Source organism: Ictalurus punctatus, chromosome 21 (assembly GCF_001660625.3).
Source record: "Ictalurus punctatus breed USDA103 chromosome 21, Coco_2.0, whole genome shotgun sequence".
NCBI lineage: Eukaryota > Metazoa > Chordata > Actinopteri > Siluriformes > Ictaluridae > Ictalurus > Ictalurus punctatus.
This window is the reverse complement of record NC_030436.2, coordinates 4,260,455-4,287,095: the sequence shown is the minus strand read 5'-3', so window position 1 is coordinate 4,287,095 and position 26,641 is coordinate 4,260,455. Positions and strand designations below refer to the sequence as shown.

The 26,641-nt window shown below is 39.0% G+C and overlaps 1 protein-coding gene across 2 annotated transcripts; it reads left to right on the top strand.

Moving 5' to 3' along the window:
* ccdc71 (coiled-coil domain containing 71) lies at positions 1–26,641 on the top strand. 2 transcript variants are annotated; one of them, XM_017450933.3, is made up of 3 exons: positions 1–206; positions 22,841–22,927; positions 23,399–26,641. In XM_017450933.3, exon 3 carries the CDS (start codon positions 23,431–23,433, stop codon positions 24,484–24,486), a length of 1,056 nt encoding a protein of 351 aa, XP_017306422.1. In that variant the 5' UTR covers positions 1–206; positions 22,841–22,927; positions 23,399–23,430; the 3' UTR covers positions 24,487–26,641. The 2 variants fall into 2 exon arrangements, with proteins under 2 accessions (XP_017306422.1, XP_017306421.1); XM_017450932.3 differs by lacking the exon at positions 22,841–22,927 and having other exon boundaries at positions 5–206.

The following is a 26,641-nucleotide window of genomic DNA, read 5'->3' as shown; positions in this document are numbered from 1 at the left end:
TCAGCGCGCTAACGTAAATACAAAATCCGTTTTGAATTAAGATCTTTTAGCTAGCTAGCTATTTTAACTGAGTATTCTGCGTCACCACGAGGTCCCGCCCATTTCGCAATAGTCCCCTCCCCATCGGTAGAACGGAGAAGCCATTTTTGTTTCATGTCTGAAAACCTTCGTTGACTAGAATTTGATGCATATTGGGTTCTGGGAAGGTAAGGCGCTTTGGTTACTTTTTAAACACTAATTTGACCTAAATTTTAATTGACGACGTGTTGTCGTGGTGAAACGACGCCGGCAGATGATGAAAAACAGCTTCGTTTACTCACCAGTACAGATCTGGCCGTATATCTAGCTTAAGATCAACAAAGATTTCGCTTTTCTTGTCGTTAGCTAGTTACATCAAATTAGCCAGTTAGCTAGTTCCTCCAAGTTTTCTGACGGCAAACGGAAACGGTATTTGGTATTTTCGTATGTGAGTTAGGCGAAATTGGGCAGCGAGTAGTCAGTACGTCAAGTAAAAAAAGGTCTAGACGTCCGTTTTAAAGCGAACGTGGTGCTCTTTCCTCTGATCCTCTAGTGCATTGTGCTCCATCGCCAGCTTTGTCTGAAATTATGACCAGACAAGCTTTACGAAAGATGGATAAAACCTCGAAAATATGCCCAGATAACTTCTCTCTGCTATGATATGATTGTGTGAGGTGGTAAATGTTATTGTACGCGTCTTCTTTAAACTGTTTGCTATAGTGCCCAAGTCAGTGCTGTATAATTCGTAAATATTATTAAGCGTTTTATCAAATGGTTTCTGTGCTTAGACTGGGTGAAAACGCAGTGCACACATCACCATGCAGAAATCATTAAAGGGTGCCTTCACAAAATTAGTTAAAGGTACATTAAGTAGTTTTTAAGCTTTTTGCTGCCCCTCTGTCCATCCTGAGAATTGAATATCCTGCCATAATACGTTTAACCCCTTCTTTACTCGGTTTTTAGACAGTCCCTCCAGGATTTTGTGATCGCAGAAATGAACGTAAAATCAAGCAAACCGCAGAAGCGTTTCAGAAGCGCTTGTATCTTATTTATGTGTCAAAATTACCACAGATTTGGGCTAAAACGCGTCATCACGACGCACGTTCAGCCAAAGCAGTCTTCGGTTCGTGTGCATCGAACATGAGTATGTCTCGTTTACCGACAAACATCACTGAGAAAGACAGAGCAAAACAGTTTCACCAGTTCAAGTCATTTTACGCAGAGCACAAACAAGCTCCTCAAATTGCATCGCAAATTTTTTAAAAAGTTGCGACAGAATCGAACATTTATGGCTGTGAAACCTCTATGAAATCCTGTATGGACATTTTAAAACATGTTGTTCGGGCCGATTGTTCTTTTCAGTTTGTAAGTAAGGAATGGCTAAAAGAAGTTGGGATGTGCTGTTAGGAAAGTAATCCACCATGGGGTGGTATGATGCAGTCAGACGTGAATGGAGTTGTTTTCCATTAAAGTGCACCTATTATGGTTTTTCAAATATGAATTTGTGAATGTAAAAATGTCTGAAAAGTTACAAAAAAATCTAAACGCACTCCCAAAAGGAGTCGTTAGTAATTCCAGACTTTACTCCCTGTACTAACCTACAGGTAACAAAAAGCCCCGCATCTGGTCTTCATCAGCTGCTCGCTGAAACTCATTTTAATGGGCGTTTCCTTTTTGAAACATGCTGACAGCGGTAGACCAATCACAACAGACTAGAACATCTGACCAATCAGAGCAGAGTATGCTCTCCGAAAGGAGGAGTTTAGAATGAATCCTTTAACAAGTCGTTTTTGACACGGGGAGGTAACGCTGCAATTTAAAATATGAGCACATTGCAGTGTTTTTTGATCTTGGGTGCATGTAAATCTATTTTATCTGACCTTTAAAACAAAATTAGGCACGTTTCAAAACCATAATAGGTGCTCTTTAACGGAGTGTTCCGAAGTGGTTTATTCCTCTTACACCTCAGCGACAGTTTATTTATTATTGAATGGCTTGTCATACTTTTCAACAGTTTATAGTTAGGCCTACATTTAAGGTTGTGGAACATCCATGAGTTAGTTCTCATCAATTATAGTATAGATCCTTTTGGTGTTTGTAAACAAAAAGAAACGTGTGCACGACCTGGTCGCAAAAAGACCCGAGTAGCCTATCAACCTGTCGCTGTCTGACTGTTGAGTCCGTCAAGAGTTTTACTTAGGAATCAGATTGACACACGCTACAAAGTTATCCACTTCACACAACAACCGGGATTGCGATTTAAACAAACACTTTAAAATAGTGTAGCTCTAGAAGATCATTGTGGCTTGGTGTCCTGTCAGTGGTTAAATGATGCCAAGCAATGGCCTAGCCTGAAATTACTGGACATACAGTGCCCTCCACTAATATTGGGACCCTTGTAAATACGAGCAAAGAAGGCTGTGAAAAATTGTTTATTGTTTAACCTTTTGAGCATTTGTTAAATTTTTTTTTGGATCCAAATTTTTGGATCACTGTCCTGCTGGAAGAGCCAACCATGGCCCATTTTAATCTTTCTGGCAGAGGCAGTCAGGTTTTCGTTTAATATCTGTTGATATTTGATAGTCCATGATGCCATGTATCCTCACAAAATGTCCAGGTCCTCTGGTAGAAAAACAGCCCCAAAACATTAAGGAGCCACCACCATATTTAACTGTGGGTATGAGGTACTTTTCCATATGGCTACCTCTCTGTGTGCTCCAAAACCACCTCTGGTGTTTATTACCAAAAAACTCTGTTTTGGTTTCATCTGACCATAGAACCCTATCCCATTTGAAGTTCCAGTAGTGTCTGGCAAACTGAAGACGCTCGAGTTTGATTTTGGATGAGAGTAGAGGCCTTTTTCTTCAAACCCTTCCAAACAACTTGTGGTGATGTAGGTGATTTTGGATTGAAGTTTTGGAGGCCACAAGTTTTTAAAATTTTTTGGCCACTCGAACCATCCTCTTCACAATACATTGAGACAATATAGACACACGTCCAATTCCAGGTGGATTCATAACATTTCCAGTTGACTGGATCTTCTTAATAGAGGGTATGCGCGTGACTTCATGGTAGCTGGAACTCGTCACGGTCACACCCACTGACTGGCACAAAACTTTGTGGCAGAATTAGTGTACAGCGTGAATTCCATGAAAACACAGACAAAATGCATCTAAAATGGGAAAAAGTTGTGGTGTGATCGTTGTGCTAACGGATTCAACAAGAATTTACAGAGTGCCAAAAAAAATTTCACTTTTTTTTTTAAAAACTAAGTCGAGCAGTGTAAGTGTAAGTTCTTTTGGCATGTGGTGTTCATGTTGTACAATGATGAATAATTTGCTACACATTTGTTTTTAAATGCTGCCTGTGTCCACTGATGAATAACGGGGGCTCGTTCATTCTCCGAGTGTGTTTTACTTTCACAAATATATATAATGTTAGTAAGTGGAAGCAGTGTTAGCTACAAGCAAACTAGGAGTAGCTAGCCAGATATAATTCTACAACAAAATATGTGTTGTGTGTGTATATATATATATATATATTATATATTATATATGTATATATATAAATATACAAATATAATATATATTTGTATATATCTGTCCACATACAACCAGAATGTTTATTGGTGTTCTTGTCAGTTTAATTTCACCAACAAATTCCGCCTTGAAGTAGGACCAAGCGTCAAGGCTTTTGTATGACTTCTTGCTTTGCTTAGTGTATTTCCCCAGTCTTGAAATCAAGTACATATAAATGTCGGGAAAATCGATCTCTAGCCACATGACAATGTGCATGGACCACAGGTTCTTGTAACGGTCACTGTCGAGTCCAACTGCCTTTAATTTAATCTGATAATCGTGAGTTATACTATTGTTTTCGTAGCTTCCCCTAATAAAACCATCCATTTTGTTGGATGTTTTGCCACTCAGTCAAGCCAAGAGGGCGTGTTCCGGTGGGAAAGTGTCGTCAATGCATACCCTCTATTATTGCCCTGATAGTGGAAATGGGCATTTTCAATACTTCTGCTATTTTCTTATAGCCAATTCCCATTTTGTGAAGCTCAACAACCTTTTGCCGCACATCACAGCTATATTCCATGCTTACCCATGGTTATGAATGACTAAGGGAATTTGGCCTATGTCTCACCTCATATTTATACCACAGGAAGTCATGGTTGAACAATTTCCTGTTCCTAGTCACCTAGGTGTACAAAAGAAAATTAAAACATCAGTGGGAATATACTTCTAATTTATTTTTCTCATATGAATTCATAGGGGTGACAATAATTTTTGCACAGTGTGTGTTGTGTTTGCAATTGTATGATATCTATGAGAGCAGAGAATTTTTGGAACAAAAGGTTAAACAATAAAAACAATTTTTCACAGCCTTCTTTGCTCATATTTATTAAGTGTGCTAATATTAGTGCAGGGCACTGTAGATAGATATCTCTCAAAACTGTTTATACAAGAGAGAAATGAAAGACGTAGAAGAGAGAAATAAAAGACATTCAAGTTTCTTGATGCTTACAACTTTGATGTTTTATGATTACATCAAGGCCGTTGTTGTGCTGAAAGCCGAGGTGCTGTCCAAATAGATGCAATAAATTCATTTATATGCGGTACAAAGTTAGCTAGTTACAGTTGGGTCCATAAGTATTTGGACAGTGACACAATTATCATAATTGTCTCTGTACACTACGATAATAGATTTGAAATCAAGCAATCAAGATGTGATTGAAGTGTAGACTTTCAGCTTTCATTCAAGGGGTTTAACAAAAATATTGCACTAACTGTTTTACATTAGACATTTTTTTTTTTTACAGAGTCCCCCATTTTCACAGGTTCAAAATTAATTGGACAAATGAACATAATTAGAAATATAAGGATTATTTTGAATACTTGTATGCAAATACTTTGCTGTCAATGATTTCCTGAAATCTGGAAAGAATGGACTTAACCAATTGCTCAGTTTCCTCCTTTTAGATGCTTTGGCAGGACTTTACTGCGGTTGCCTTCAGTTGCTGCTTGTTTGTGGGTCTTTTTGCCTTCAGTTTTGTCTTCAGTAAGTGAACAGCATGCTCAGTTGGTTTGAGGTCAGGTGAATGACTTGACTATTTAAAAACATTAAATTTCTTCGCCCTAAGAAGCTCTTGGATTGCTTATCATTGTATTTTTTGGGTCAATATCCATCTGTATTGTGAAGAGCTGTCCTATCAGTTTTGCAGCATTTGACTGAATCTGAGCAGAAAGTAAAGCTCTATACACTTCAGAATTCATCCTGCTACTTCTATCAGCAGTCACATCATCAATAAACACCAGTGACCCAGTTCCATTGGTAGCCATACATGCCTATGCCATAACACTTCCTCCACCATGTTTAACAGATGATGTGGTATGCTTTGGATCATGAGCCATTCCTTTACTTCTCCTTACTATTCTCTTCTCATCATTCTAATACAAGTTAATCTTAGTTTCATCTGTCCAAAGAATCTTGTTCCAGAACTTTGTAGGCTTTAAAAAAATGTTTTCTTGCAGTCTAATCTGGCCTTTCTGTTCTTGAGTGTTACCAGTGATTTTGCATCTTGAGGTAAACCCTCTGTATTTGCATTCAGGAAGGTGTCTCTTGATTGTAGACGTTGTCAGTCCTCCAGAGTGTTCTTGACTTAGCTAGATTTTGTGTAAGGGTTTTTCTTTACCAAGGAAAGAATGCGATCATCCACATTATTGTCTTTACTATTCGTTCAGGCCTATTGGTTTTGCTGAGCTTGCCAGTGCATTCCTTCTTTTTAAGAATCCGTTTTTTTTAACCAAATTGTTCATTTGGCCAAATTGTCCATTTGGCCACTCCTAAAGGTTCTGCTATCTCTTTGATGGGTCTGTTTTGTTTTGTTTTGAGCCTAATGATGGCCTCCTCAACACCTCTTGGGGTCAACTCCAGACCTTTTATCTCTTTAATTTGTCCAGAAATAACAAGGAGACAGGCCACACTTGGACATGAAACTGCTCATCAGTCAATTGTCCAATTACTTTTGAGCCTTTGAAAATGGAGGGACTAACAATAGCAATATTTTTGTTAAATCACTTGAATTAAAGCTTCATTGAAGTCTACACTTCAGTCACATCTTGATTGCTTCATTTCAAATCCATTGTGGGGGTGTACAAAGGTAAAATGACAAATTGTCACGCTGTCCAAACACTTATGGACTCGACTGTAAATGTGTCCATTATAGGCAACTCTTCAGTAAAAACGTAACTAGATATCTAGTGTTAGCTTGCTAGTTTCTTGATGTAGATTTTAGATGAGTTACGTGGGTTTGTTAAAGCAATATAAATTAGGCCTGTTGGCTAACTACCAAGCTGAGCCTGTTAAAGTCTTTGTTAGCACATCACCTTCTCTGATTTAATAGTTAGCTATAGGGATGCACCGAAATGAAAATTCTTGGCCGAAACCGAATATAATAAAAAAAAAACTTGGCCGAAGACTGAACTCGTTTTTTCGCGTTTTTTCCCGTTTATTTTTTAAATTTTGTTCACCATTGCATAAATTAAATAGTCAAAATGTGTTTTTTACTCTTTTTGTCTTGCTTTTCAAAGAAAAAAATCAATTACAAAAACTACAATTTCAAAATATTTATTTAACACTGAACATTTTTTTTTTTTCATTCCAGCAGGTATAGACTACCAACAAGGCACAATATAATTTTAAATAAATAAATGAGTAAAATAAAAATATTTTGATGTGGTCATCTTTGAGCCCCCCTTGAATAGACAATGTTCGCCCTATAACTGACTGCTGAAAGAATGTAACACACTGTAGCCTACAACGAAATTCTATTCGGTTCTATACGGCTGATTATATTGGGGATATATACCGCTCGCGTCCCTGTACACCTCGCGGAGTATTATTGTAGATATAGTATAGTTAGATACGTTGATAATGTTATGTTCCTTGATAGATTTAGTTAGTTTAAACTATAGATTAGTTCATTTAGTCCCCGCTGGTTGTTCCACTCCCAGTCCATAGTACTAGTTCATGTTTTTTGTTTTGTGTTTTGACCCTGTTTTCTGTGACTACGTTTTTTGGATTACGATTTGGATTTGTCTGCCTGCCCTTAAATAAATACGTCTTTATCTGCTTCCGTACTCTACTCCCTGACGCCTCGCGACATGACAGAATACTCCGGAACAGAAACAAATCAAATTCACATCTCCACAGTAAACAATGTCACGGTTGTCAACATCTGAAGAGCATGCACTCACGCTCGTGCACGTAGCACATGCATGCGCGCGCCCCCTCATCGCTCCGAACGTGCTGCGGGAAGTGGAGGTTGTGAAATTCGCACGTCTCACTCTGGTTGCTAGGCTGTTTGGCGCGTCATTAAACACGTCATTGTTCGGTCAAATTTATTCTGCCTTTTCACTAGGGATGCACCGAATGTTCGGCAACCAAATTATTTGCCCAAAATAGCAAAAAAAAAAAAGCACTTTCGGTGTTCGGCCGAATAATTTCGGTTGCCGAACATTCGGTGCATCCCTACTTAGCTACTTAGCTGGAATGAAATGGGAACTGTTCCTCGGAGGGCCATTATCTCTCGTAGTTGCCTGTAACCACAATTGGAACGGTGTCTGTATGGTTAGTGTATGTAAAAAAAACAAACAAAAACACCCAAATGTGTTTAGGAACATATTTCCCATTCTGACACCTAACAGCACAATATGACTTTTTAGAAAATCTCGCTTTGGTCTTAAAAATCATTCTAGTCTCCCACTATGTTTCTGAAACCAGGAGGTGAGGCTGATGTCAGAGTGATGTCTAGAGCAGTTATAATCACCCTCACCAGCCTATATTTTTCTGTTGAAGTTAATGAGACATTAAAAAAAATGCACCCTGTTATATTATTGAAAAAAATGGAAAGTGTTAAGTACTTTGTCCTCTGTTTCTGGGTTAAAACTTATTGACTGTTACAGATTAGACATTAAATAGGATACTGACTAGGACCACTTCAATTTTGCAGCTTGAATAATTGGTCATTTGAATAACAGTTGCTCATTATGTGTTTTTCTCTAATTGCAAAAAAGTCATTATGTATAAGCAGTGCGAATGCATGTTTGGGCATTTTAACGTAAAATGGCTAGCTTGCTATAACATCCTCAGAGGTGTTAATGCTACCCACGTACAGTGCCTTTTAAAAACTATTCAACTCCCTTGAAAGTCATCAGATTTGTTTGGATTACAAGTGACACTTTTTTTGCAAAGCAATTTTTTTTTTTACATTTCACATCACAATTAATTATTTACCATCAGATCTTTTAAATTAGTATTCAACCCCTGCAGACTAGTACTTGCTGGAACCACTTTTTGCTGTAATAACTGCTTTACTTCTGATGGGGTAAGTTCGTATCAGCTTTGCACACTATTTGAGAGTGATCACCCATTCTTCCTGGCAGATTTGGTCCAGGTTCTTCAGATTGGTTCGATATTGTTTTTGACTGAAATTTTCAGACCATGCCACAGATTCTCAATGGGATTTAGATCCGGACTTTGATTTGGCCACTGTAGAATAATCTTTTTGTTTTTAACAACTCCTGCATTGCCTTGGTCTTGTTTGGCACTGTTGCCTTGCTGAACGTTGAGCTTTAGTTGTTGTTGTTTTTTTGTTGTTTTTTGTAGACTGAAGCAGGTTCTCTTGTAATTGCCCCCTGTATTTGGTTCCATCCATTCTCGCTTCAATTTTGACAGAAAAGGACAGGTGCTGATTTGATCGTGGCATGGTTGTTGGTACCAGATGGGCTGGTTTTGAGTATTTCCGATACTACTGTCCTCTTGGGAATTTCACACACAGCAGTCTTTAGAGTTTACACAGAATGGTGTGAAAAACAAAAAACATCAAGTGAACAAAAACATGACAAAACATCAACCTTGAACTGGATGGGCTACAACAGCAGAAGACTACATTGGTTTCCCACTCCTGTCAGCCAAGAACAGGAATTAGAGGCTTTCATGAGCACAGGTTCATCCAAATTCGACAGGAAAAAAAACTCGACTGTTATCGTTTCAGTCTTGAACTGTTTCTGTGAGTCTTTTCCCATGATAGCCTCAGATTTCTGTTCTTGGTTGACAGGAGTGGAACCTAATGTGGTCTTCTGCTGTTGTAGACCTCAAGGTTTGATATGTTGTGCATTCCGAGATGCTTTTCTTCACACCACAGTTGTAAAAAGAGTGCTTATTTGACTAACTGTAGACTTCCTGTCAGCTCAAACCAGTCTGGTCACTCTCCTCTGAGCTCTCTCATCAGCAGTGTGTTTCAGCCAGCAGACCCTCTGCTCACTGGATGTTTTTAGTTTTCGCACCATTCTGTGTAAACTGTAGAGACTGTGGTGTGTGAAAATCCCAGAAGATCAGCAGTATCTGAAATACTCATCTGGCACCAACAAGCAAGTCATACTACAAAAGTATTGGAACGGCAAGGCCAATTTTGTTTGAGATTTAAAAGATGAATATGATACGCTAGATCTGAATTTCAGCTTGAATTTTTTTAAGACTTGAGGACATTTCTACAATACAAAATGCGTATCACGATATATAATTTAGCTAACAAACTGGCCACAAAACAGAAGTAAAATAAACAAAAAGTAAAACGTTAAGCTGACTTTGACAGTTCTTATCTTTAATGCTTACAAAGACAAAGAAGATTAAGTTTTTTGGTTTTTTTAATTATGTCAAATCAGTGGCATCCATTCATTATCACTTAATTTGTAATTATTAAAACAGTAAAAAATACATCACCTTACCAACGATATCTCAGAAAGGTGTATCACGTAATCATTTATCACAATAATGAGATTATATCGATATATTGCGTAGTATTGCATAGTGTTTCTTGTTGCCCAGGTGTTCACTGTTAGATTAACTATTTAAATAATTAATAGCTCTGAATGTCTACTCTTAGTCTGAGCTTTGGCTTTTGCCTAGAAAGGCTGCATTTGTTGTTAAAAAGGTTAAAACAACATAAAGACCAGGGGGCTGTCTATTGGTGAAAAGCAAGCAATTTTGAAGCTGAGAAAAGAAGGAAAATCTATCAAGCATTGGGCATAAGCCAATACTACAATTTATCACGTCCTGAACTAGACAACTAGCTATTGAACAGGTCAGCCAAGGGAAATAAACAGCAGTTGATGACAGAATAATTGCAAGAAGTGAGAAGAAAATTCCACAAAAAAAAAAAAAATCAGTGACCACACCAACAGCTTCCACAGGACATGGGTGAAGGTATCACAATCCACCAATCAAAGAAGACTTTGAGAGCAGAAATATAGAGCCCAAACCACCAGTTGAAACCCATTCATCAGCAGTAAGGATCAGAAAGCCAGATTGGAATTCTCAAAGAAATACAGAGATGAGCCACAAAAGGTTTGGGACCAAGAGTGTTTTCAGACCTGTAGACTTGTGCTTTGTTCCGAAACAGGGACTTAAATTGTTACAATGTTGCATTTTCTCCTTGGCTTTCACAAGGCAACATTTCATAGCCTCCCAAAATTTGTTTATCCAAGTCACGTGTTAGTAAACTGTCCTTTCATTGGCCAGAGTGTGCCTGTTTATGTTCTGGTTTTCCGCCCATAGTGATCATCCATCCAGATGGATAGATGGCAGCTATTAGTTTAAGTTTGGTGATTGACTTCGTCCGTCTAAACCCTTCCACCTTTTTTAACCAGAAGTCCTCTGTTGTGTTGGCAGTGGGTTGTGGGCCATTGTCTTGCTGCATGATGTTCCCCCCCTACTTAGATTGGATTAATTTCTCTGTACATTGGCAGACATTACATCTTTAATGAACCCATTCCAGAAGCAGCCATGCAAGCACAAGCCATGACACTACCTCCACCGTGCTTGACCAATGAGCTTGTATTTTTTGGATCATGAGCAGATCCTTACTTTGGGTTAATCTTGTTTCCAGAACTTTTGTGGCTCACCTCTTTATTTTTTTTTTGCGATTCCAATCTGGCCTTCTGATTCTTACTGCTGTTGAATAGTTTGCATGTTGGGGTATGGTTTCTATATTTCTGCTCTCTGAGTCGTCTTCAAGTGGTGGATTGTGATATCTCCTCCCCTGACTTGTGGAAGTTGTTGGTGCCAACACTGACTTTTGTTTTAAGGTTTTTCTTCATAGCCTCACAATGTTTGTCATCAATTATTGTTGTTTTCCTTGGCAGACCTGTTTGATGTCTGGTTGCTAGTACACCAGTAATCCCCACCCCCCACCCCAAGACAATTTCAAATTGTTGTATTGGCTATGCCCAATGCTTGTGCAATGGCTCTGATCGGTTTTGTCCTATTTTCTCAGCATCTAAATGGCTTGCTTTTCTCCTGTAGACAGCTCTCTGGTCTTTGTGTTGGTTTATCCTTTTTAACAATGAATGCCGGTCTCGACAGGGTTAAACCCAGCACTCAAACCAAGAGTAGACATTCATTGCTATTAATTGTTTAAATAATCAACCTGGGCACACCTGAGCAACAAGAAACACCCTGTTGGTCACATATTGCATCAATATTTTTGATTCACTTAAAAAGCGAGTCAGCTCAAACAAAAGGTGGCATGTTCCGAGTTGTTTAACACATCTAGATGAAAATTTTAGGAAATTAAAGCTGAAATTCTGATCTATTGTCTCATTCATCTTTTGATCTCAAATATCCCAAATGTCTTCAGTGTATTGCAAAAACAATAGTACTGGCCTTGGTGTTCCAGTACTTTCATAGGCGACTGTAATTGGTCAAATTATTGGTCACAACTGATATTTTTAGCAAGAGTTTTTAATCAGTTTCTGTAGTGAGCTATTATGTTTAAGGTGGATTTCATATTGGACATGTTTGCTGCGGTCCGAATCCGAGTGCGATTGTTCAGGGCGATCCCTGCAGCATTGGCGTTGATTTCAGGCTCACTTGTTTCTATCGAACCCTGCTTTATTTGTGTTCATCTCATCACAAATGCGCACTGAGGACACAACGCGATTCGCCTATTTAATCTTGATGCTGTTATGCGCAGCAGATGATATGCACAACAATGGAGCTCATCTGTGTCTCACAAAATCCCCTGCTACTCATGTTACACGTGTGTTGTGGAAACAAATGAAGTCATCATCAACTAAATCACATGCGAAGGTTACTTCCTGAACCAGTGCAGACCCGAGTACAAGTCGTGTTCTCGTTCATGGAAGTTGCAGCTCAGTTCCAGTGCAACCAAACTTAGATCACCTCCTACAGGTAGTCTTGGTTTCGGTACTGTGGTACGCTTCCAGCTTTTACATTACCCATTTTCAGATTACCACATGACCGCTTTCACATTTTTCATGCAAACCATGCTCTGTTTCAGACTAAACTGCCAGCAGGAAAGCCCCTAGGATTTTTAAAAGACTTCATGTTCAACAACTGGTTGGGGAGCACAAGCATTTCTCCAGCCTGTAGAAGACTTTAAGTAGTGGATGTGATAAAGAACATTTTGTTGCTTATACTTTATTGTTTAAAGTTTTATAGCTTACAAGAGATGTATTGTGAACAGTATTACTTTGAAATCAAATAAAACCAATGAAATAAAGATACGTTTTTCTGAGTATGCAACTGGACACACCTCTCAGCCAATCAGCATTTGCCTGAAGACCAGTGGATGCACCATAAATGCTCAGGAAGTGCAGTTAGCTCGTGGCAGACTGCATGAAGAAGAACGTAATGCTTAAGCATAAACCCCCTCTTGGTAAGGTGGCACATTTGAAAGATTATGTAATGCTATTAACATATGTAACTGTTTCTATGAACCTCAAATAATTGCTGGGGGGATAAAAAAAAAAAAAATCACGTTTATACCTTCCAACAAAGTCATGAAGCATGATGCAATATTTATAATTAATATCCCTGCTATGCAATCACTTTTCCCTGGAACCTTCTCACTTCTGAATGAGAACAAACCCTGGTGGTTCTCTGGGGTTCATGGAGACACAGTTACATATGTACAACCCCAATTCAAAAAAGTTGGGACGCTGTGTAAAATGTAAATAAAAACAGAATGCAATTATTTGAGAATCTCATAAACCCATATGCTATTCACAATAGAACATAAACATGTCATGTTTAAACTGAGGAAATGTACCATTTTAAGGAGAAAATAAGGTCATTTTGGATTTGATGACCGCAACACGTCTCAAAAAAGTTGGGACGGGGCAACAAAAGGAACAAAAGAAACAGCAGGAGGTTACTTGGCAACAGGTCAGTTACATGATTGGGTATAAAAAGAGTATCTTAGGCAGAGTCTCTCAGAAGTAAAGATGGGATGGAATCTGGATGGAAGTATATGTTGCTCTAAAACCTGTATATACCTTTCAGCATTGATGGTGCCTTTCCAGTAGGGCTGCACAATTAATCGAATATCGATCTCGATTACGATTTTGACTACCCACGATAACATGAACATGATCGACTGATATTGACTTTTAAAGTTCGTCCTCAGCTCATAGAAACTCTGCTGCAGATCAAAACAAGCGCTTCCTAAACTTACAGCCAGTCACCATAGAGCGGCGCAGGGAAGACTTCATTTTGTACGACAAAACCTGGAACTCATGCTGCAAGCTTCACTTCGGGTTTTAGAGTGAGTTGCAAGCTCCTGGGGAAATCTTGACACTAACAAGTTGCTACATGGGACTACAGACGTTGTCGGGCACATTAAACGTCATGATGCTGAACAGGAAAAGTCTTTGCAGATAAACTGGTTCAGGTTTGCTGTGCACAATTCCCCACAAAAAATATCGATGAAGATTCATCCAAAAAAATAAATCCATATTATGGAAAATGTTTTAAATCAAGTTTGGAAAAGTTGTGGGAAGCTTGGTGATGGTGACGAAGTCGAATGACCGTAGTGTAGTTTGTTTATAGCGTACGGTTAGCTGTTTATTTCTGGAGATTGTATTTAGGCTTCAAACTTCATAAAAGTTGTGTTAATTTGTGAAAATGATCTTGATGGACAAAACGTGTTAGTATTGTAAACTTTTGTTGATCACAGAGTGGTTTTTTATTTTATTTTATTTTATTTTTTTATTTTTTTTTTGCAATAATCCAAAAGCCTATGGGAAAATCCTATTGGGTTTTTGTCCAGGGAACCAGTGTGATAACTTCTGGGTTCCAGTACAAAATGACATGCGCCCCTCTATTGGATGATTTGGCTGCGTCTCTCCTCCTGTAAACACTATTATTGCCGTTTCTGCATACGAATGAACTGTTTTCATTTGGTTGCATATTGTTATATTTGATGCATATTTTCATTTGGTTGATGGCATTTTTATTTGTACTTATCCTATATTTTGGGTCCACTTTTATTTATAATTCGCTTCTACGAGATGATGCACTTTAAGGACCAGTCTAATTTGATGCAAAGATTTGTACCTTAGCAGGAGTGTAGCCAAACATGGAGGTGAAAGCAACGGTCTGTTTATTTAAATGTGAAACTACAATAAGAATATGTTGTCCCTAAAATCAATGAATAATCGTGATCTCAATATTGATCAGAATAATTGTGGTGATCATTTTGACCATAATCGTGCAGCCCTACTTTCCAGATGTACAAGCTTGCCCGTTCCATAGTCACTAATGTACCTCCATACCATCAGAGATGCAGGCTTTTGAACTGAGCACTGATAAAAAGCCAGATGGTCCCTCTCCTCTTTAGTCCTCTTTAGTTTAGAAGACACGGTGTCCATGGTTTCCAAAAATAATTTCAAATTTCGTATCGTCTGTCCACAGAACAGTTTTCCACTTTGCCTCCGTCCATTTTAAATGAGCTTTGGCCCAGAGAAGATGACAGCGTTTCTGGATCATGTTCACATATGGCTTCTTCTTTTTTAACCAGCTTCTTTCAGTTTTAACCAGCATTTGTGGACAGCACGGTGAATTTTGTTCATAGACGATGAGTTCTGGAGGTGTTTCTGAGCCTGTTTTTAATGCAGTGCCGCCTGAGGGCCTGAAGATCACGGGCATGCACTATTGATTTTCACCCTTGTCCCTTGTGTACAGAGATTTCTCCAGATTCTCAGAACCTTTTGATGATGATATGTACGGTAGCTGATGAGAGATGCATAGTTTTCACAATTTTATGTTGAGGAACCTTAGTCTGAAATTGTTCCACAAATTGTAGATACAGTTTTTCGCAGATTGGTGAACCTCTGCCCATCTTTACTTCTGAAAGAATCTGCCTCTCTAAGATACTCTTTTTATATCCAGTCATGTTACTGACCTGTTGCCAATTAAGCTCCTGCTGGTTCTTTTTAGTAACACTTACATTACCAGCCTTTTGTTGCCCATGTACCTACTTTTTTTGAGACCTATTTTGGCCATTAAAATCAAAATAGCATTTTTTTTTTTTTAAATTAAAATGATTCAGTTACTCAGGTACATTTGATCTCTTCTATGTTCTATTGTGAATAACATATGGGTTCATGTGATTTACAAATCATTCTGCATCCTGTTTTTATTTACATTTTACACAGCGTCCAAACTTTTTGGGAATTGGGGTTGTAACTAGCATCCTACAGTGGATATTAAAAGTCTACACACCCCTGTTAAAATGGCAGGTTTTAATGATGTTTTAAAAAAAAAAAATTAAACTATATTGCAATCTTTTTCTTTGCAACATATAAAAATCAAGGGACAAACAACCAGAAATGTGTGGTGGTGTTTTTTTTGTTTTTTTTTTGGGGGGGGGGGGTGTAAAATCAAAAACTTCCAATACCCAGCCTCCATAAATGTGCATACCTTTTATAATTAGAATGTTGTAAAAATTCTAAGGCATTGGATATACCATGGAAGACTGTAAAGACAATCAACAAATGGAGAAAATATGGCATTATTATAACAGGACACCCCTCTAAAATTGATAAGAACAGGATTAAAATACCAGTAAATTTTGGTGCAAAGCCTTGAGGCTTCTGCTAAAACCGTTAAGATGAAGAGGAATTTCACTTTACAGCATGAAGCATACCTCCATATCAACAAAGGAGTGGCCCAGCCAGAGTCCAGATCTAAATCCAATCGAAAATCTGTGGGGTTATGTGAAGAGGGTTGTGCACTGGAAATGGCCAACCAATCTTACTGAGTTGGAAGGAAAAATGGCAAAATATTTCTGGAAGTGGGTCTGATGTAGTTGCTGGCAGTGTTTTTGGCTGTAAACCCCTCCCCACCACCAGCCCTTCATGGCCATACTCCATGGAACCCTTTAGTGGTGGGGAGCCCCACCACCATTAGGGCCCACCATGTGATTGCTTGATTCACTATGATAGCACCACGTTAGCCCAATAAAATCTTTGTGGACAATAGAACACAGAAATGGGTTACTGTAACCTAAAAGTGCTGCATGGTCCCTTTGGTCTCATTAGCCGAGCTGATTTCATGGTTCTGAAATCTGTGTGCCCCTCTCCAGTTTGTCTTTTTGTGACAGTCCCTGAAGATTTACATATGTAAGTTATTGAGGACTGTGCTAACTTCATTTGGTGCTGTGCATAAGCCAAGTTGGTGGAGAGCCACCCTCTCCTGGTCTAGGTACCACTCTGCTGGGAGTGGTGTGTTGATGTCAAAAAACAAATACGCTCACTTTAGTAGTAGACATGATAGGAGTCTATTGCCAGCTTTGGGGAACAGGTTTCCTGTAACTTCAGCTATAGTCATAAGCTGTTAGATAGATAACTCCATATAGTTTACATGTGATCCAACATGTGTATGACATGATAAAAAACGAATAGGTTTTGCTATGAAAGTCTGTTTATTGCAAATACTGAGTCATGTATCACTTTGTGGCTGTTGGATGGTCTCTGCATAGCTTTTAACTGGCAAGGAACAATATTGTTAGCTTATAAATCTGTTTTATGGATTTATTTGGAATTACTTTAAATATTTCAATAATTCCAATAAAGTTTTGAAATCCTGGCTGAACATTCATATACATTTTTTCACCTTTCTGGTAGCCTTACCTCCTAACAGCTTTGCTCTGATGGTATTCTTAGCCTCAAGTGTTATGTTTGTTCTGTGTTGTTGTCTCCTTGCTAACAGATCTTGCCTCGTAAGCTTTAATTGGTTAGTGGTTCTTACTCGCAATACAATGCCATTAATTAAAGCTTTCATGCAGGCAGAATTCCCTATTGATTGGATGACATATTTTGTATAATGTATGTTTTGTGCTATAGTGAACACGCATTCATTAGCTCAAACAGGTTGATGCAAAACCATGCATTCTCTAAAACGCTGAGGCAAACAGATGCAATACTGAAAATAATATGATAAAAACATTACCTTGTGGTATTTTCCGAGGATGCCCCTTTAACTTCCAGCTTCTCCATGGATGGCTAACCTTAGCTGCTTTCTCCAGCTTCCAGCTATTATTTTCATTCACTGTTTCACTCGTCAAACTGTCTTGTCCTGGTGAATTTTCATTCTGTATCTGCCCCAGGCAGGTGTGGGGATGCTCTCCAGTCCCAGGCTGAGGGTCTTGCAGGTGACGTTTTGCCCAATGGATGAGAGTGTTGCCTCTATCAGCTTTTGAGTCTCACGAAGGAAAAGTTTGGCTTTTTGAGTATGCACTATTTTGAAGCATGCAGCCTTCTTGGACAAGGTGGAGCAAATGCTTAAGGGTGTGCCTTCTACTGTCACCAGTGTGCTACTGCGGGACTTGGGACTGCAGGGGCTCTTATTAGGAATGACCGAGATGATTTGGAGAAATGGATGTGAAATAATGAAATATTATTAGACTTTTGTTCCAGCCACTTGTCATTGTCATGTGTTATCATTAACAAACTCATCACACCAAGTCACTCATAAACAAATTTGATACCAGAGCACTAAGCTTGCACATGGGACACAATTGCACAAGGTTATAGTAGCCATGGAACAAGGGCATGGAACAAGGCTTTGGGGGCCCCAAAGATGTTCTGGCAAACCGTTCAGGGGAGACCAGGCAATGCAAAAGCTCTCTTGACCAAGTGCAGGGGGTGTTGAGCTCTATTGGGGATATTGGTACGTGATGAATGGATCAGCGTGAGGAACTCCTTAACCTAATGGACATGCCCTCTATTCAGGAGGCAGTGCCAGAAATCTCTGGTTTTTACTACGAGTTTTACTATGTTAATTAGAAACCTTCATAGCAGCAAGGCTGTGGCGGTGGATGAGATTTTGCCAGAGATGGACAAGGTTGGGGTTGATAGAAGAAAGTTGCTGCGAAACAGGATTTTGGCGCTTTTCTCTCTTTTCCCCTCGCTTTTAAATCACTTATGAATGCCCGTGCGGCCACGCACATTTCACTTTCGCCTTTGAATTAGCAGCAATTTAGGGGCAAGTACTTGAATGGTGGGTTCATTAAAGGGATGTACAGAAGTTGGGGGGGCCCTCTGGGGGTTCAAGCCCCTGCCCGTTTTCTAAATTATTTAAAAGTGCCCCTCTCAACATTAATTAATAAACAGTTATATTATGTAAAAAGCATTTGAATTCAGGTTAACATGAGGGCGAGCAGTAGCAAATTAATCACAAAATCTGAGAATTTTCCTATTTATACAGTGAGGGAAAAAAGTATTTGATCCCCTGCTGATTTTGTACGTTTGCCCACTGACAAAGAAATGATCAGTCTATAATTTTAATGGTAGATTTATTTGAACAGTGAGAGACAGAATAACAACAAAAAAATCCAGAAAAACGCATGTCAAAAATTTTATAAATTGATTTGCATTTTAATGACGTTTCTTGTAGTTGGCCACCAGGTTTGCACACATCTCAGGAGGGATTTTGTCCCACTCCTCTTTGCAGATCTTCTCAAAGTCATTAAGGTTTCGAGGCTGACGTTTGGCAACTCGAACCTTCAGCTCCCTCCACAGATTTTCTATGGGATTAAGGTCTGGAGACTGCCTAGGTCACTCCAGGACCTTAATGTGCTCCTTCTTGAGCCACTCCTTTGTTGCCTTGGCCGTGTGTTTTGGGTCATTGTCATGCTGGAATACCCATCCACGACCCATTTTCAATGCCCTGTCTGAGGGAAGGAGGTTTTCACCCAAGATTTGACGGTACATGGCCCCGTCCATCGTTCCTTTGATGCGGTGTAGTTGTCCTGTCCCCTTAGCAGAAAAAAAACCCCAAAGCATAATGTTTCCACCTCCATGTTTGACGGTGGGGATGGTGTTCCAGGGGTCATAGGCAGCATTCCTCCTCCTCCAAACACGGCGAGTTGAGTTGATGCCAAAGAACTCCATTTTGGTCTCATCTGACCTCAACACTTTCACCCAGTTGTCCTCTGAATCATTCAGATGTTCATTGGCAAACTTCAGACGGGCATGTATATGTGCTTTCTTGAGCAGCGGACCTTGCGCGCGCTGCAGGATTTCAGTCCTTCACGGCGTAGTTTGTTACCAATTGTTTTCTTGGTGACTATGGTCCCAGCTGCCTTGAGATCATTGACAAGATCCTCCCGTGTAGTTCTGGGCTGATTCCTCACTGTTCTCATGATCATTGCAACTCCACGAGGTGAGATCTTGCATGGAGCCCCAGGCCGAGGGAGATTGACAGTTCTTTTGTGCTTCTTCCATTTGCGAATAATCGCACCAACTTTTGTCCCCTTCTCACCAAGCTGCTTGGCAATGGACTTGTAGCCCATTCCAGACTTGTGTAGGTCTACAGTCTTGTCCCTGACATCCTTGGAGAGCTCTTTGGTCTTGGCCATGGTGGAGAGTTTGGAATCTGATTGATTGATTGCTTCTGTGGACAGGTGTCTTTTATACAGGTAACAAACTGATATTAGGAGCACTCCCTTTAACAGTGTGCTCCTAATCTCAGCTCGTTACCTGTATAAAAGACACCTGGGAGCCAGAAATCTTTCTGATTGAGAGGGGGTCAAATACTTATTTCCCTCATTAAAATGCAAATTAATTTATAAAATTTTTGACATGCGTTTTTCTGGATTTTTTTGTTGTTATTCTGTCTCTCACTGTTCAAATACAACTACCATTAAAATTATAGACTGATCATTTCTTTGTCAGTGGGCAAACGTACAAAATCAGCAGGGGATCAAATACTTTTTTCCCTCACTGTATGACTCGAGCACTTGCGATGAGGCAGACAGGTATTCTAAAACCACTAGCTTTTCTGCTAACATTTTCATCAAATTTTATTAGCAGCTTTTTATAGCCGGTAGTTTTCAAATTGATTGACAAGGAATGTGTTGGTAAATACTAGCTGCTCAAGTTTCTAGACATGCAAGTAACCTTCTTAGATTATATGCATGTTATATAGTCAGTAAAGGCACGATGCCAAACAGACAGAGTTGGCAGAAAATTAAAGAAAAACTGAAGGAGGCAGTGAAAGTTAACATCTTAAATCTTTGAGACTAAAAAGCCAAATGTAAATTTAATTGTGAAATTGATAGTTTTGCTCAATTTACAGTAAGTGATAAATAGTGGGTGGAAATACATTTCATAATGTTTAGATTTTCTTTTAATGATTCTTTGGATTCATCTCAACACTAAAAGTTGCCGTTTTGTTGTAATCATTTCTATAAATGTAAAATTAAAATACCATTAGGTTATATTAGTAGTGTCATTCTCAAATTCATTATTGTGACCACACAGTCTGTTTACGATGTCCACCAGGGTGATAAGAATATGCAGTTAAATTAATGTTAGTAAAGTAATCAAATTAGCTCTTTGGTGATATAGCCTCTTTTTAATTTTTTTTTTTTTTTTTACATTTGAGCCCCTGTCCCTGAGGAACTCTGCATGTCCCAGGTTCATTATTATTCTTAATGAAAAACGCAACAACAAAACAGTACAATGACAAACTTGCTTATATTAAACCAAATCTTCTGCCATCGTCTTGTCAGTCAGCTCGGCTCGCCTCTTTCTTCCTGCCAGTCGGCCCGCCCCGCCAGTCGGCCCGCCCCGCCTCTTCCTGCCAGTCGGCCCGCCTCGCCCTCCCTGCCGGTCGGCCCGCCACGCTCTTCCGTCAGTCAGCTCGCCTCACTTTCGTCATGTGATAAATGAAATCTGACTCCTGCTGATCTGTGCTGTGACTCTGACTCATTTGGCTCATGCTGAATCGAGCAGACACATTGTTTTTAATTGTAGCGTCTGTTCTCTAACTAAACAACATGAATTTTATTACTATAAAAAAGCAAAATGACAGTGGGGCGGTGCCACGGTGGGCAAGTAATCGGTGTGCGGCCGAACACCATGTACTGACTATCGCAGCAAGCTTAGTGACAACCATCCAGTCAATATATCAGTGTCAAATATAAAACCTGTTTAAATGATTTATGTGTATCAGGGCTTTTTGTACATTGTTAGCACATTTTAACAATACTGTGATAATACTGATATTATATTATATTATATTATATCAGTAATAGTTTTGGTCACGATAATCATGATATGAAACTTTCATACTGTTACATCTCTCTCTTTATTTATTTTATTTTACTTATTATATATAATTAGAATTTTATAATTATAATAAAGTTAAGCATTATTTTGCTTTTGAGTGTTCATTCAGTATCAGTATTAAAGATTATTGTGATTAATCAGTTATTGGCAGGTACTGCCCAGCTCAGGTATCGGTAAAATCCAATATCAGTCGACCTCTGCTTTATGAGAATGCCCCTGAGATACATATGGTCAGCAACCAACTCGGCTTGTATAGCAGTCTACAAGCTGACGCATGCAATGGCGATTGAGAATGGCTGACTAATATAGATGATGACTATTTGGAATCCTAACTGTTTGAGTAGAGTCCTATGTGTAGATGAGGAGTTGAAAGAGCTTGACCAGTCCTAGGTAGAGATGAATCAAGGGCTTCACTACAAGTGGATACTCAAATGGCATTGTGGATCATCTCAGAAGCCATTATTCAAAGTGAAATGTCTAGGAAAGAAAAAAAAACCTCTCAATTCAGAATTTCATTATAAAGTAAACCTTGGAGAAAATTAAATGTCACATTAATTATGCAAGCTGTTGGATTTGCAAGGGTGGGTTTTCCCAGGTGAAAACTGAATTTTCTTTGGAATTCTGAAAGTACTATGCTTCCTGAAGGAAGTAGAATGGAGGCTGGATAGTTTTGTGTGTCTGAGAGGGGCTCCTTCATTGTGATTATATCCTCAAATTTGCATTGGACCCATCATATAATGACCTTCTCTTCAAACCACACCACACAAAGGACTTAGCATGATGCCACAAGTAAATGCTCTCTAGAAAACCACACACGTGCAGGGTGCTTTTACCCCTTTTCTCCTTGATGCTTCAGTGACACAGTGGTACATTTGGGCACTAGTTGAAATGAAGCATGCTGTTGTAAGGGTAGCACATGCGAACACATGCAGTGTGGATGGGAGACATGCTTGTGTGACACAGCCGATCTGAAATTGGGGCATGTCCGATCTTTGACCGTGTTAGGGTTTGGATATGTACTGTGCATTGATTTAGCATCAGTGTCATTGCTTTTGATCTGGATCAAAGGTAGGCGGCTTAATCCACACGCACAGATGGTTTTAAGAACCAGTAACAAGCAGGTATGTGAAAATACTGATAAAGCCAAGCAAAATAAAGTGCAGAGCAAAGCAGTTGTATGTTCTGTTAGTTCAATATGCACAATATATTGCCTCACAGTTAAACTTATTGATAGACAATAAAGATGCTAGAATGTCATGGTGGTACACCCGAGTAGCATTGCTGTCTCACAACTCCAGGGTCCAAACCTGAGCTTGTATTACTGTCTGTGTAGAGTTTCTGTGCATGTTCTCATCATGCCCATATGGGTTTCCTTGCTGCAGAGGGACTGGCCCTACTGTGACCCTGTGCAGGATAGGTTACTGAAGATGAACCAATGAAGATGCAATATTTTTTACTTCCATTAGAAGGTAGGGTCACCACAAATCAGTGTCATGTTATTCTGAGTATCAGCTTTATCCTATGATGACATTTCTATCCTGAGCGTGAGGGCTCACTGAATGGTTTTGATGGTATGAAAATTATGTAAATCAAATACTGGGACCTTGTAGACTCTATGCCATGGTGCACTGAAGCAACATTCCTGTAACTTAACCTTGGTTCTCTCAGAAACAAAAAAATATTTAGCAAGTTTATTTAAAAGTGTACGTACAGTGGTTGTAAGGTCTCCAGACTATACTTGTCTGTCCTACAATGTTACATCAGAGGCAGTTGGAAGAAAATGTGACTGGCTGCATGTGTCCCAAATTCTGCAGGTGTCACAGCCTGGTAGCTGTGATGTGACCCACATTTCATCACCTGCTCCTTTATTGTTTCAATGCAATTCAATTTATATTTGTTAGATTGGGCTTAACCTAACCCCATATCTTTCATGTTCACAGACACCTGAAGCCTTTATGCATCCCATCTGTGGATGGGTACCATGAATTGTGAAGAACCAAATGTGGAGAGGGCTGTTCTCTCCTGGTCCAGATTTGCTACGGCTGGCCAAACTGCCCTCAAGGAGGCCCTGAAGGTCTTCAATCCCATTTCCCAGGACCTCTCTGAGACAGAGAGGCAAATGGTATCTTTTCTTCAGGCGTTAAAAGATGAAGGACGTAAACCAGTGGTGTTAAGAAGCAAAGATGTATATGGATACAGGTCTTGCACAACACGATCTCTCACAACAGAGATTGGCAGTAAGATTCCGAGAGTACAAAAACCTTGTAAGAAACGAGGTCGAAAGACTTTGATAAAAAGCAAGGATGCCAGTTCCTCAGTTTTCGGTACAACCACCAAGGCCATCTTACAAAACCAGCCCAAGATTCTACTGACCAATCTCTCAGTAGATACCCTCAAGCAGACTGTTTCACCCAAGCCATCAGTGCCGATTCCAAGTTCTGTTCAAGTGCAACAGTGCCTGAAATTAACAAACATAAAGGGTGTTACTGGGGGCCATACTGCAAGGCTGCAAATTCATTTTGGTGTGGACTCGCAAAGCACGATCAGTCCCAGTGTCCATTGCCCACCAACACTCTCTGGGATACCACACTCTCCTTCAGAAAACATCACTCAAACGTCAAGTGTAGTAGCTTTGGACAATAAAAGAATTTTGTCCTGTCCAGTTAAAGTGGATGATGCTCTCATTGGAGATTCTGCCCCAATTGTTTGTCAAAATGGTATTAGTCTGAAAGACGGTAAAAAGGTCCAGATAATATCAGGTAAATCTGGTGTGATGAGCAATGGTTTGAACTGTGAGGACAGTGATTCTATGAGAAGGCTGAACTGCCAAGCTTTAGGTTGGTCTCAGCCAGCGCTCGTCACGAATGGCCAAGACGTGTCTAAACTGAATGGAAATAGTCTTCAGTGGAAAGTCATCAAAGTGGACGAGTCTGTCACTGACGAGGAGGTGAGGAAAGAGGCTCAGAAAATCTTGCGAGTCAATTTGTCACCTGTGATACAGATTCATCCACTTGTACATTCTGTATAGACTAGAGAGATCAAAAGTGACTTTTATATCCACATATACTATTAGAATTTCTTATACTGGGGCGTTACTTGGATCAAAACAGATGATTTTCAGTCTGAGTGGGAGTCTTATCTCAAATTATGCATTTTTCACATGTATGACCAACTCTGGAGATCCAAAGAGGGAAATTAGTTTGATTTTCCGTTACATAAGTGTTTATTTTATTTTATTCATTGGAATTTTGCCTTGACTTTGAGAAACTAAGTTAAAATAAAAAAACACATTGTATCACTATGCAGTGTTCCTATATCCCCCCTTTTTGGAACAGGCTCCCTGAGAAACAGAATTTATAAATTAATCGGACTCAATGTAAGAATCAATGTAAGATTGGTTTAGAGGGATGATACATTATTATAAGTTGTTATATTTCCGTTTGCTATTGTTTTTGAAATGCCTTGGCTGTGTGTGTATTTTTCCAATGCATACGTCAGTAGGTATAGACTGAAAAATGTTTAAGTTTTAATGGTACATGCGGGTAGGATTATGTTCATTCACTAGCTACAGTTACAGACCTAGCTGTCACAGTGAGTCTTGCTTGTCCAACACCATACTATGTTGAAGATAACAGTGGCTTGAGTTAGAGGCATTTTTAAAAAGGGGGGGGGGGGGGGAACATGATTCATTGCTGAATATTGAGTACAGATTTTTTTTTGCCCCCAGAATTGCTTAGTATTCTTCTTGCTTTAATTCAACAGCTAATTGTCAATCCCTCTAATTTTGAGATTTACAGAACTAAAGCTGCATTTTTTATGTTCTTGATATAATAATGTCATATATTATAATGATATAATAATGCCTATAATAATGAGTTTTACATCTAGTGAGAACTTTCTACTAATTTGAATCTGTGAATTTGAGGTTATTACCGCAACTCTGGGACATGGTTTCCTCTGAGGCCCTGGTCAGTTCTTCTCCTGCTTTTCTACATACACCATAAGCAGCAAGCATGGCTGTGGTTTGACTGGGGAGTATAGATGTTGAGAGTCACTATAATCATTATAAACACTCAACCAAGACAACTGGAAATAGTGAAGGCCTGGCCAGGACTTAGCAGTGCATAAGAAAAATGCAAAAAAAAGAGAAAAGAATCCTTACCCCCCTGTACCATTTAAGAGATTGGGAGCACTATGATAGATTAATTTTATCACAGGGCAAAAGAAATGGCCTTACTTTTTCTTTTTTTTTTTTTTTTTTTTGAAAATGTGATGGTGTATTTTATTCTGTACTTCTCACTTCAATTTTTTTTAAATGAGACAACACTGGTATTTTGGTGCTCAATGATTACAATGTTGCCATACCCACTAGCCTTCACAATTATGTAATAAATTGCTGACATTGATGGCCTAGAGCCTAATTTCACTTTCAATAACAATATTAACCAACATCTTTCTGGTTCCCATTTTAAAGTCTTGTCTAATGACTGATCTGGGTGAGAGTCAAGCTTGGCAACTTCTCAGCCTTCAGTCAGCAGAACTTGCATCCAGTTTGTCAAAAACAGTTTGGGCATAAACATCCCAACAGCTCTGTTTCTCTATATGTTTTTAATATCCATATTGTCATGGTGATAAACATCCAAGCACACCCCAAAAACCAACTAAGTTTTTTCCACCAAAAATACTGACTAAGAAGCTCATTTTGAGGTCGTATATACATATCTTTATTTTTTTCTTTCCCCCTCTAATGACTCTCTATATACATAGCTTGAGCTTAGATATGGATGTATTTTTCAAGACTATTGGAGTGTATTTGTCAGCAAATGTTCATGATCTTTTGCAGAATCTAACTGTAAACTCTTAAATACTGCAGTTTTTACATAACACTTAACCTGTGTACACAGTTGAACCTTTTCAAATGAGCATTCAGCCATTCCTCATGACTTTGTTATTGGAATAATTTTGTGTTGGGAGGAGGACATTATGCCGGAAGCCACAAAATCCTTTTTAAGGCTATTTCAGTCTGCAACAGAAACCAGTGCCGAGACATCCAGAACAACTTCATTCTTTATTACTGACTAATCTTTTTCATTCAGTTGAATCTGTGACCTTGAACTGTAAAATGTCAGTGTTGTATCTTTAGTTAATATTAAGAAGTTGTGAATTAAAGTATTTAAAAATGA

Excerpts from the sequence above, each read along its gene's own strand:
- ccdc71 (XM_017450933.3), top strand. The coding sequence starts at position 23,431 with ATGGGTACCATGAATTGTGAAGAACCAAATGTGGAGAGGGCTGTTCTC.